Source organism: Oryx dammah, unplaced genomic scaffold (genome assembly GCF_014754425.2).
Source record: "Oryx dammah isolate SB20612 unplaced genomic scaffold, SCBI_Odam_1.1 HiC_scaffold_18, whole genome shotgun sequence".
Lineage (NCBI taxonomy): Eukaryota > Metazoa > Chordata > Mammalia > Artiodactyla > Bovidae > Oryx > Oryx dammah.
The window spans coordinates 5941642-5954649 of NW_024070202.1; the positions used below are offsets into that span (position 1 = coordinate 5941642).

Consider the following 13008-nt stretch of genomic DNA (forward strand, 5'->3'; position numbering starts at 1 on the left):
TGCGGTCCGTGACCTGGGTGCGTGCCGTCCGTGACCTGGGTGCGTGCCGTCCGTGACCTGGGTGTGTGCGATCCGTGACCTGGGTGTGTGCCGTCCGTGGCGGGGCAAGCCTGGCCTTCGCTGCCTCCTGAGGAGGCTGGGGAGGAGGGCCACCTCCTGGTCCCCTGTTGTGTTCGCTTTCACGCATCGTTGCAGCTTCATTGTTTTCCAGGCCTCTGTGGTGACGCACTGTGCCCCTTCTTCCTGTTTCTGCTGCTGAGTTCACAGACATGGGAGTGCTGAGCAGTCAGTGAATGCTGAGAGATGCCCGGCTCTCCTCCCCGGGGCTGTCTGAGAGCCACCTGGGGTTCCCTTACCCGGGAGGCTGTGTCTCTTGCTGTGTGTGTAAGCACCAGTTTCATCTCTACTCCTTTTTGCGATGCTGAACTGTTGACATATCTTTTGCCCGATTTTTCTCTACTCATTTTTTACAAACCTTGTTTCCAGGTTGTTCTTCGTGTTTTTGACTTAGCTGAGGGGGGTTTTGTTTTGATTTTTGGTTTGGTTGTACAGTTTTTCTGAATATGGTCACATTTATCTTTTCTGTCCTTCAGCCTGAATCTTTCTAGATTTTTTAGTCCTAGTCATACAAGTTTTCTCCACTCCTCAATCATAAAGGAGTTTGTTCATACCCTAGAGGAGTTTATCCTCTAGAACTTGTGTTATTGATCACACTCCCTTCCTTTTTTTCATGATTATTTCTTCCATTTCTGTTCACTCAATTTTGTTTGCATGTTTAGATCCCAAGTGCATTCGGAATTTATTTATCCTAGTTCTCTCTGTAAAGATGGATCTGATTTTTTTCCCATATGGGTATACTGTTGTTCCAGACAGCTTTGCTGAAATGTCACTTGATCGTAGAACAGTCCTTTTACAGCCTTAGAAGTGACCCATCCTGACTGCAGACTAGATTCTCCTCCTCTGAACTTTCTGCCTAAGAGAGAAAAGCCTACCCTCCTCTGTTAGTGATTTTTTTTGCATGTAGGTGTGTGCGTTTTCCAGGGGCTTCAAGGATAGGATGCTTACCTGTTGCAGCCCTAAACCCCAACCAAACTAAGCCCCCAAATGTTCTCATGGGGCCCCATTTACTGTGTCATGTGTGGGGTTCATCTTCTGAAGTAAAATGGGTTTGCTTGCCAGGTGACATCTTACAGTAACCAAAGCCAGGTTCCGCCACTCGTCACTCATAAACCAGTAATTCAAGAGACAAGTGTGAGTAGAAAGGGAATGTTCCTTAATCAGAAAAGCCAGCAATCTGGGGAGAAGGTGAACTCCTGTCCTGAGACCTACTCTGAAGATTCTGCTAAGCAATGACAGTTTTTAAAGGGAACCAGGGCATCAGGGCTGGGGTTGGCAGGGGAGGGGTGGGGGCGTTGGGGGGTTGGGGGGGGGCCGGGTGGGCAGTGAGGGTCTCAGCTCATCATGAAGGCAGGATGTTAGATTCGTACCGTTCTCCACTGAGTGCAGACTGGATGACTCAAGATGTTATCTTGCCCACACGGGCTGCCTGCAGGATCGCTTAAGGAAGCTGTTGTGGGTAGAGTGGTAGCTATTCTTTAACTGGTTAATTCTTTTTATTTTTACTTTTTGTTGTTGTATTTAGAAAAAGAATCAGCAGGTTAGACAAGGCATAACTCGTTCAGGAGAGAATAGGTCAGGAGTTGATTTCAATTGCCTGGTGATTCATCCCTGTGATTAGGCTCTTTTAAGGTTAGAGGGGGACAGAGATGGGCAGACAGGAAAGAGCCGCTCTCAGCACTGCCGGAGAAGTGACGGCCCCACGGGAGGCATCGCTGGGTGCCGTGCATCCTTCCTGGGCCCAGGGCAGTAACAGTGGCACCCACGTCCCTGAGAGGCTGACAGGCCAGCCCACTGTGTGTTAAAAGGAGCAGCCCTGGGTGGGGAGGGCCAGCATGCTGGGCCCACGGCACTGCGTGTCGGCTCATTTTTTGTTTAAACCCCGTTTGTCTTGCAATTCAACTTTTCCTGGAGCCGAGCCCCAGTTGGCAAGGTTCCCTCTGTCGGGCCTTGGTGAGGTGTGTGGACATCTTTCAGCGTTCCCCCCACCCCCACTTGCCTTGTTCCTCTCTATCCTTCCCCGGGTCTGAGTTGCATCTAAGGTTATATGTTAGATCCTTCAATCCTAGCCTCCAGCTGCTGGCGCTCTAGCAAAAACAGAAGGCAGGTTACAGGGACCCATTCAGGTGTCATCACAGTGATGTACATCGTCCACTCACTCCCGTGTTTAGGGACGAAATGTGCTTGGAAACGAGGTAAATTAAATAATCAACACCAAATCATTATGAATCCCTGCAGAGGTAATGGAGGAAGCCAATTTAGAGTCTGACAACAAACAACCCTGAAAGGCAGGCCAGGATGGCAGCTGTTATAAAACACTGCTGCCAAGACCTTTAGCCTCAATCACGGATGAAGTAGGGGGTGGAAAGAGATAGCAGAGCCTGCAATCTACCCAGGGGGCCTCTGAAGCCACCTGGATGCAAGCGCCACCCCACCCCTGCCCCTGCAGGTGACCTGTGTACGCATGAAGCCTGAGCCTGTACACACGTGCGTGCACATTTGCACCCACAGCCCCTGCCCTGCGGAGCCCAGCACTGCCTGGCTGCCTCCTTCCTCCCCCTCTTGCCGCCCGCAGCCCATGTCAGAGCCCAAGATGGAAGGAGCTTTTCCAGAGGCCAGTCCTGCTCTGCAGGCCCCTCTGTGGCTCAGCCCAGGGCTTTTGTCGGGACTTGGAGCGTGTAAGGCTCTGTACTGCCCCCGCCTGCCCCCACTGTGTTCACGCTGGGGTCCAGCTCCCCTTGCCCCCTTGCCATCTACAGCCCCGGCCTCTGTGCCTTTTGTGAGCTGGCCTCTCTGTCTACGCTCCAGGCCCCTCCACTGTGCAGAAGGCCATGGCTTTGCCTTCTTTATGGCTCTCCCCGGACAGGCCGAGTGGGGTGCTGTCACAGGGCTAACACGGCGCCCTCAGCAGAGTGTAGGGTCCTCGCCAGCCGTGGAGGAGCCCCTGTATACTTGCTCCAGCTGTGCCAAGACTCCCCCATGATTGCTGCTGGCTGTGTGACCTCAGGGAATTTGCCTCACTTCTCTGGGCCCCCTGGCCTCACTATAAAATGAGGACAGTGGCAGGGTCGCCATGAGTCCTGAGCGAGGTGGTGTGTGCAGGGTCTGGGCCGCACGCCAGAGTTGTGTTGTTCTCTGATCTCCGTCAGCCCCGGGTGAGAGCAGCCCTTTGCTCGTCCCTGAATAGATGTGTGAGCCCCCTGACTTGAGTCCTGACGGTGACAAGGATGCCCCGGTTGCCAGCACCTTCTCTCCATGTTCCATGCTAAGTCCCAAGCGGAGACATCTCTGGGCGTGTCAGCCCCCAGCCTGTCTCTGCAGTGCTCCACCCCAACAGAAATCCCTGCGCCTGCAGTTTGCTGATGGCAGTCACCACTGCCTCCAGTGTGCACACCCGTCTACACGCAGCTCCCAGCATGTGCACGGTCCTGCAGGAGAGGCCGGGGAAGGTGGCAGATCGCGATCTGACGCTCCCAAGTGTGAGATCCAGGAATCTTGCTGACTCCTGGCCCTACCCCCTGCCTCCAGGTCGGAGGTCATTTCAGGTAGACAACCATTAGGCACAGGCCGTCGGGACAGCCTCAGGATCTCCTGGTCACACCCCGAAATGGGCAGCAGACAGACAGCATCTGTACCTGCCTTGCTCCGTGGTGCTCGGAAGGAACAACCGGGGTTCACTGAGGGCTCAGCTGAGACTGCCCAGCCCCAGCTTCTCCTCCAGGAATGTCGAGTCCTTGAGCTTCTGCCAGTGACGCACTTGGAGAAGACAACACAGCCCGGGAAGGACAGGCGCACAGCCCGGTTCTGGCAGCCCCGAGCGTGTCACACACACATCTGCTTCATAGCCACGCCTCTCCTGTCCTCCCAGCCCTGCGGGGCAGTGCCATCCTGGTTGGCATCTCCAAAGTGGATCCTGCAGAACACGCGTCCTACAAAACACCATCAAAGAGGGGCTGGCATATAATAAAAGATGCTGTGAAGAGCCAGGTAAGATAGGAAACCTCCTGCACAGGCCCTAAGGGAGTCACGCTGAAGATCTACATTCTGAAGGCTCTGAGATGTCTTGTGGTGAAATAAAACTTTTTCACCTTTATAATGGGAGTTCCCGGGCTTAGTGAACTGCCTTCCATGTGAATTTACAATCTAGACACTGATGGTTTATCTGATTGTCATAGTTTGGTGTCTAATGCCTTTAAAATATGTTTCCTGTCAGGCCATTTCTTCTTTGTCACTGGAATTAGGGCCTTTTCCTTTCTAAAGAATAATTCTGTCTTAACATCTGACTCCAGACATGTTCACGTAAAAGCGATGATTTACCCTTCTTCACGCCATCCTGATTTTTAGTTGAAGTATCTTTGATTTCCAGTATTGTGTTACTTCCCAGTGTATAGCAGCAGTAGTGATTCTATAGGAGTGTATGGGAGTCAGTAGTGATTCGGTATTTTTCCAGGTTTTTCTCCATTACGGGTTACTACAGGACAGTGGACATCATCTTTATGCCGCATAGTACGTGCTTGTCACTTGTTTATTTTATACACGGTGGTTTGGATCTTTTGTTGCTATGCCACTGATTCGTCCCTCCCCGCTTTCCTCTCCCCTTTGGTAACCACGAGTTTGTTCTCTGCACCTGTGAGTCTGTTCCCGTTTTGCTTATATACCCGTTTGTGTTATTTTTTAGGTTGCACATGTAAGTGGTATCATCCAGGACTTGTCTCTCTCTCTCTGGTTTATTTCACTGGGCGTAATGTTCCCCAGGTCCGTCCATGTTGCTGCAGATGGCAGGACTTCACTCTTCCTATGACTGACTGACATTCCCTTGTGTGTAATGCACCACAGCTTCTTAATCCAGTCATCTGTTGACGGGCACGTGGCCTGCCTCCGTGTCTTGGCTGTTGCAAATAGTGCTGCTGTGCACGTTGACGTTCATGTATCTTTCACACTGGTGTTTGCATTCTTTCCATCTGTGTATATCCAGCAGTAGAATTACAGGATCGTATGGCAGTTTTAGTTCTTAAGGAACCTCCATAGCGTTCTCTGTAGTGGCTGCACCCGTTTACATTCCCACCAACAGTGCTCCCTTCTCTCCACATCCTGGCCATCACCTGCTGATTGCAGACTTCCTGGTGTGATTTCAGGCTGTAGAAGACAGCGTGACTCATGTTAGACCCCTGCGTGCCTGTCACCCAGGCGCCCTGAGTCGTGAATGTTGTAGCTCCTTTTGTCATGTTCTCGCTCTCGTTTTTGTATCTCAGCCATTTAGGAGTGAGTGGTAATTATTTCCATATAAAATTTCTAAAAACGTGGGCTTCTCTTAGGCAACCACAGGCTCGTTGTAAACATTAGGAAATTAACACGAATGCGATTCTGTCCCCGGCCATGCCACTTTCCCAGATTTTACCAGGGGTCCGACTTGCATCCTTTGCTGCCAAGGAAAAGAACTTGTTGGCCCCAGCACCACCCTGGGCTGCAGACGCCTTATGTTCCTTTGTGTCTCGACACTTGCAGGAGCCGTGAGGGCAGAAGTACCAGGTGTGGGCTCATCTGCTCTCTCCCAGGAGGTGGATGCTGAGTCAGCCTCAGTGCACCCTGTCGGGAGGTGCTGGGGTGGATTGCCCCATTCCTGCGGTGGTCACTTGAATACCTAAAGATGGTGTCTACCAGGTTTCTCTGTCGGAAGGTTACTGTTGGTACCTTTGTCGTAAACATTAGTGGGTAAATCTTTGAGGCTATGGAGATACTGTTATTCTCATCAAACTTTGATGCCGGTTTCAGCATCCTGTGAATATCTGCTTAATCAATAGTGATATCTGGTCATTGCCAGATGCTGGTTTTCTAATCTACATTCTTTCTCTGTTTGTGTAGCTGGGCTGCTCTTAGGAAGAGCTTTCTTTTTCCTCCTCTGTTATTTATTTGTTCATTTATTTATCACACCAGTGTGGACTCAGGATTCCACACTGTTCTGTGCTATAGGTCATAATCAGTCACCAGTGTTATTCACTTAGATACCTGGGTATGGCCACACTGCCTCCTAAGTTAGCTTTCTTTGAGTACCTCCTGACTGTCTGGCACAAAGTGTACCCGCTTCACCCTGGACCTTTCCTGCCTCAGCCCCAGAGGCAGCCGTGTCCCCACGGAGCCATGTCCCCTGGTTCCTTTTGATGGGGAGTGACAGCCAGAGCACAGTCTGGGTGTGGAGGGCGGCCTCGCCCTACAGCTCAGGCAGCTTCCAAAGGTTCCTGAAACTTCATCTCCTGAAGCCTGCCTGTTCACGTACGCATGCAGATGACATGCGTCCTCGGTCTGGAACTCACGGTCAGCTGGCTCTCTCCGTCCCCAGGCTCTTTCTCCTCCGTGACAGCCAAAGCAACCCAAAGGCGTTCGTCCTCACGCTGTGTCATCACCAGAAAATTAAAAATTTCCAGATCTTACCTGTAAGTATTGACGTTTTCACACTCACGCTCACTCTTTTGTGCTCTGGTTTTGTTCCTCGTGCAGTTTTTGAACTAACCACACTAGAGAACAGTAAAAACCGGACAGGTTCAAGCTCGCTAGTGAGATCTTTATAGGAGCTCCCTCTGTGCATAGAGTGTGCCGTTTGCATGGACACGCACAGGTTTCGTTAACCGCATCCTCCTCCATGGGGTGGGCCGAGTGCTCACACGGACACTCACAGGATAACTGATCAGCCTCCTCCATGGTGAATGGTGTCTGTGTGGATGCTCAGGTCAACTGGTCAACCTCACCCTCCTCCATGGGGTGTGCTGAGTGCCCAGACACTCACAGGTTGATTAACCAACTTTGCCCTTATGAGCAAGGCGAACTGGGAGGAGCATGGGACCCTCCTCAGAAATAGGGGCGCAGTTGTGCCCTGTAGCCTTAGGTACTTGGCAGTGCCCCTTCTAACCTGCCTCCACACAAAAAACTCGCTGCACGACCGCCTGCCCTGTGTTCTAGCTCACCTCACTGGCTCCAGGTGTCACCCTAGGACCTGCCCAGGGGTGGAGAGCGCTAATCCTGACGGTGGGGCCTGAGCTGTGGCCTCTGATGTAGCTGGTCTCATTGTGTCTCTCCAGTGCGAGGACGACGGGCAGACATTCTTCAGCCTTGACGACGGGAACACCAAATTCTCTGACCTGATCCAGCTTGTTGACTTTTACCAGCTAAACAAAGGGGTCCTGCCTTGCAGACTGAAGCACCACTGCATCCGAGTGGCCTTATGACCTCAGATCTAGCCTGGCTGCAGGCCGGTGGGCGCTGACACTGGAGTGAAGAGGCCTGTGCATCCTTCAGAACACACGTCTGTCTGCACCTCGGGGCTTGGAGCAAGATGGTGCATTTGGCGCCGGCTGACCACAATCGACTTGTGTGTTGGACTTGACGGTGGTTTGCTGCTGCAGATACAGAAGGGCTGCCCCTCTCTCCCTGGCCTCATCGGGGAGGGTGAGAGAGAGCAGATTCGAGAGTAAACTGGAATGATGGTCTTGGCTGGGCCGTGGAGGAACGCAAGCCAGAGAGAAGTGATTGGAAGTGAACTCTTGCCCTGGAATAATCTTGACAATTAAAACTGATATGTTTACTTTTTTGTATCGATCCCTTTTTTGCACTCCTTGTTTTCAATATTGTATTCAGCTTATGGCAGGAGGGGCCGTGGCTTTTCCGTGTGTACAAGATGTAAAGACACTTGAAAAGGGGCCGCCCCCAGAGGTTGACCGCGTTTGCAGAGGGCAGTGCATACCCTCTGCACATCACTCCCAGACAGCAGGCACCCCAGCCACCCCCCGCCCAAGTATACTTGAAAGCTTTTTCAAAATAAAAGGTGTTGTTGTGGTCAGCACGTGGTGCGCTCTGCGGCCAGAGAGGCGACCCAGTCTGCCTGCCCCGCTCTGTGCCCATCCTCCACTCGTGCTGCCCACCGGCCGTCTGTGTGTCATTTTGTCTTCGCCACTGCTGGACGCGTGTTTCTTTGGAAAACTCACTGTCCCACAACACAGGGCTGAGTGGCGGCCCCTCGTTGGCCACAGGCTAGCCTTCCTGACATAGAGCCAGTGCCCATCACCCGCCTGCCCCACCTTCCAGCCTGTTCTAGAACCATCGCTGCCTTACCCCTCTGCAGTGGTGCCAGCCTTCCAAGGCTGCTCTTCCTGCCCTGGGGGCTCTGAGGATCTGAAAGGAGGTGGCACCTGCACGGCCTGCTTCCATATGTAGCAGGTTTCCATGGTGACAGAGGTAGAAACCTTGGAGAGGGCAGCCCCACAGAGGATGGTCTCGCTTGGTGGCCTCCATCCTGCTGACAGCCCTGTGGCCAGGCCCTGCAAGGCAGCAGGCGGTTCCTCCATTGGCCCGGGTCAGGAGTCCCCCACGGTGGGGCTGGCCATGGACAGCCTAGCAACGCAGCGCTGCATGCTGCTCCAGGAGCTGAGTCAGATGCTGGCCTGAGATGTCCCCACCCTCTGCTTTGCCCCGTGGCCAAGTCTTTAGCGTGCAGGCAGCCGTTCCTCTGCCTTTGATCCCTGCAAAGCAGAAAGGGCTCCCTGACAGCATGCACACCGCTTGCTGAAGGATGACTTCCATCCCCAGGTCACAGCGGCCATGCTTCCCTGCCCCTCTGGGCCGCACTGGCCGCTAGACCCCTGGACTGCCCAATGCAGCACTTCCCAAGGGAGACGTGCGGCTTAGGACACAGTGACGCATACCCGCTGTACCTCAGTTCGTGGTATAGACACTGTATTTTAGTTGACAAGACACACTCTCCTTATTTTCCATGAAGTGTCTACTTAGACAAATGAAGAATTTTTTAGTAAAACATGTTTTTAACCATGAACGTTCAATGGCTTTTTTGTTTGTTTGGGGGTGGGGGTGGTGGTTTTCTAGCCTGTTAATCTTTCCAACTGCTGACAATTAGGTAATTTTCAAGTCATGCCTGGCAGCCTGCTTCCCCTGGAGGGACTGATGCTTTAGTTACACTAGTAGACATTTTTCTCTTTGCCAGTTGGAGGTAAAGCCTTTAAAAAATAAAAAATCCAGCAAAAAAAAAAAGCCACCTCTCCAGTTTGTTTTCTGTTTACATAGACCAGTCTCCACCAGTGAGATGAGACTCACTCAATAGACAGCTAGTATCTGCAGTATTGCGTATTTATAAATCACCTTCTATTTAAAAAGAGAAAGCTAGACTCTGACGCACGGTTCTGTGTTTACCCTCCTGGCCACGGTGAGCTGTCACAGAGCGTGGCTTCCCAGGGCCCCTTGTATTGGGGGATCCCCCCGCCAACGGGCGGCCCCTCGAAAGAGATGGCATCCAGCTGGGCCAGCCACGGGCTGAAGGACGTTCGACTTTTATTTTTGTATTTAAATGACATGAATGTAAACGGAACAGCTCAGGGTCGTTTCAGAGCCTGTTGACTTTTTATCTCTTCCTGTGATTTTCTGTTGTGAACAGAAACTCCATGTAGCAACCCGGACTGAATTGGGAAAGAAAGCGCCAAATGCTTTGGGGATGAACGCTAAGTAGGAGAGCTTTGTGACCTTATGTGTAGAGTTTCAGAACGTTTTTCTGTTTGCTAAACCTTGAAGAAATACGTGCCTCAGTCTAGATGTTTTGTCTCCTCTCTTCTGCACTGAATACCTGAGGGTTTGACCAGTCGGCGCACCTCTGCGGGGGTGGGGCCAGCTCACGGGGGGTCTGATGCCTGGTGTGGCGAGCATGGCATCGCCCGCTGTGTTTTCAGGGAATGCAGAATGGATTAACTGAAAAGACAAAACCTTTGTCCCATGTGCTTTGCTCTTTTCTGTACATAGCTCCTCGGCTCACGAACCTAACTGTAAACATTCAGGTATTTTTGTACAAATAAGGGACTGATGTTCTGTTTGTCGTTAGAAATAAACAGTAATACAGTGTTCTTCATTTTGCCTGTGGCGTCTGTTTCTATATTTTAAAAACATTCAGCTGATCAAGCACTAAACACCTAGGGAGATGATTTGGGATATTTTAGTGATTTGCTTCTTACCTGGCTTAACAGCAGTTACAAACGAGTTGGTGTGACGTGCAGACTGGCGTGACCCTGCTGGGTGGGCTCCATGCTGACCACGGAACAGATCCATGGGCCTCTCCTCCCCTGACTTCCTCTGCAAGAACAGAGACCCATGGAAGCTCCAGAGGGAGGCAGAGCTTCCCTCAGCTGTAGCAAACACCTCAAGAAACTCAAAAAAGCTCACATTTGTGCAGTTCAAATGTGACTGGATTTTGCCATCACATGGGCAAAATGGCCCACATAAGAAATGGGCAGAAAGAATAAGAGAATGGATGCCCTGCATCTCTGCTCCCACAGGACCTCACCTGGGGCCCGCGGGCAGCGTCACTTAGCTGTCCTTGGGCCTGACTCACCTCCTCCTGTCCCAGCCCCAGCAGAGTGTATTATCATAAGCCAGCTGTGTCCACCCACCAGAGCACACCTGTGGCATTTTGAGCTCTCCCATCACTTGTTTTCAGAATCTGCACCCTGGGTTGGAAATCTCATCCCACTAAGGCAGGCTGCCATCAGAGCAAGAATTCACAACACTCTCTTCCTTGTCAGAGATGGGGAGGGGGGCGTGTTTACGATGGGGCTGGTGTGTGAATGTGTGTAGGGCGTATGTGGTGAGGGTTATGGGTGTCCATGGGGCGGGAGAGCAGAACGAAGTATGCTGTGGGGGTGGTCGGGGGCAGGTGGAGGCGGAGTGAGGAAGGCTGGATGCAGGCAGGGCATCTTGCAGAGGTGTGTGTGAGTCTGTGGGGTGTGTGAATCTGTGGGGAGTGTGTGCATGGTGGTGGGGCATACAGTGTACAGAAGGCATGACATGAGCGACCTCGTGTTTCCACGTTCCCGGAGTCCAGGGGGGTGGGGGGCGAAGCACTGGGCCAGGGTCCCAAATGTGGACCGTGGCGTTCCTTCCAAAGAAGGTGATGCAAGGGGCCACACAGATAAGCCAATAGCCAATATAATTAAAAGAAGACACAACATTAATCTTGATCTCACTGCCTTGATCATAGTGTTACTGGTCTTTAAAACCCACTTTGAGGGATTCATAAAATTATAAGATGAATTTTCTGTGATAAAAACTTCCCCCTGTGAAATGTAAACAGAAAAATATCCTACACTGTTGAGTGTTAGAATGGTAATTTCACAGCAACCCTCCTCATCTTGGAAGTTACACAACGGTAACAGGGACAGAAAACAAGTGAAAAGTCCGTCCTTGGCAGAACTGCAAGAGGGATTGCTCAGCCCGGTGGGTGGAGACGAACCCAGGCCAAGAGATGCTGGCAGGGACTCCGTGGTCGCATATCTCAGCCAGGCCTGCAGAGGGCGCTCGAGGGTGCATGGGCCGCTTGTTTGGGCACTACAGGCCCTTTTGGAGAGCCTCAGGACAGGCAGGGTTTGATGCGGAGGGATAGGTGTCCTTCCCGCTCCCCCATCCTGGGGAGGCCATGTGCACTTTCAGTCTGTAAATAGATCCGAGTCTTCTCTGATCTCTGCAAGTTTTCTTGAATTACATCTAAATCTGGTTCTGTTACATCACTGCAGGTCTTGTTTTTAAATACAGCACTATTATGTGTGCTGGAGCTCCCTCACCTGCCTTTCCTAAGATTTACCTTTTCTCAGACTTGCTGGCTCCGTTTGGTGTTCACATTCATCTGTCCCATCAGTGTGCATGTCCCGTCTGTCGCCCAGGTCACGCACAGTCTCTGGGCGGGCTGCTTGCTCCCTGAGCCACTGCCGACCTGCACCATGACCAGGATGTCTCCTTTTCCCTCCGTTTCTCTTTGGAGTCATGCTGGCTTCTGTTGCATATGTTCCTGCATCACTGCTTTAAGCTTTGGTGAACCGATTGCTTTGATTTTTGTTTTGTTTTTATTTCATGGTATTAGTCTTGGCTGCCAATTTAATCTCCATGTCAGTGTATTTCTACTGAATACTCCTTACTACCATATTTTTCCTACTCTTTTCTCCTTTTCTCTTGGGCATCTTCATGGTTCCTTGAAAAATGTGGGTTCTTCTTGGCTGAGTCATTCATAGGAAGTTTATGTTGGAAAGAAAGCAGGGATTGTGCCTGATGCGAGCAGGACAAAGTAAATGAATGCTATTTCAGTTCAGTTCAGTTCAGTTCAGTTGCTCAGTTTTGTCCGACTCTTAGCGACCCCATGAACTGCAGCACACCAGCACTCCATCACCTACTCCTGGAGTCCACCCAAACTCATGTCCATTGAGTCAGTGATGCCATCCAACAATCTCATCCTCTGTCGTCCCCTACTCCTCCTGCCCTGAATCTTTCCCAGCATCAGGGTCTTTTCAAATGAGTCAGCTCTTTGCATCAGGTGGCCAAAGTATTGGAGTTTCAGCTTCAACATCCGTCCTTCCAATGAATCCTCAGGACTAATCTCCTTTAGGATGGACTGGTTGGATCTCCTTGCAGTCCAAGGGACTCTCAAGAGTCTTCTCCAACACCACAGTTCAAAAGCATCAATTCTTTGGTGTGCAGCTTTCTTATCAATAAACACAAGGGTCATGGATGTGAATTCCAAGACCTTGACAACATTAGTCATCAAGATTGATCTTACAGCCAGCTCCTCTCCCTCCCTGGGGTCACACCTGCCTTTTCATTCAGCTTCACACACCTTCCAGACAAATGTCCCCAAATGATTTCATATTATTTTGCAATGCAACAACTTTCCCCCCTTGGTTGTTCTATGGCAAATTACGCAATGTCATTTTTGATAAATATGGAGTTTGGTCATTTCAAATAAAAATTATGAAAAAGTCTCTTAAAAATAAAAAAGATTCTATTGTAATTCTACATTCTTACACAAACTCATGCACACACATGAGCATAGATGTCTGCGAGGGCTATAGCACAGGA

The 13008-nt window shown here is 51.0% G+C and overlaps 1 protein-coding gene across 4 annotated transcripts in view; it reads left to right on the forward strand.

Annotated features, from left to right (window-relative positions):
* The window catches only part of GRB10 (growth factor receptor bound protein 10), a 179665-nt gene extending 169647 nt beyond the window's left edge, over positions 1 to 10018 (forward strand). For all 4 annotated transcript variants that reach the window (XM_040260221.1, XM_040260222.1, XM_040260224.1 and 1 more), the window contains 2 exons: positions 6455 to 6548; positions 7191 to 10018. In XM_040260221.1, the coding sequence (XP_040116155.1) occupies positions 6455 to 6548; positions 7191 to 7337 (241 nt within the window). In that variant the 3' untranslated portion in view covers positions 7338 to 10018. The remainder of the gene's footprint in view (positions 1 to 6454; positions 6549 to 7190) is intronic.
* The last annotated feature ends 2990 nt before the right edge of the window (positions 10019 to 13008 follow it).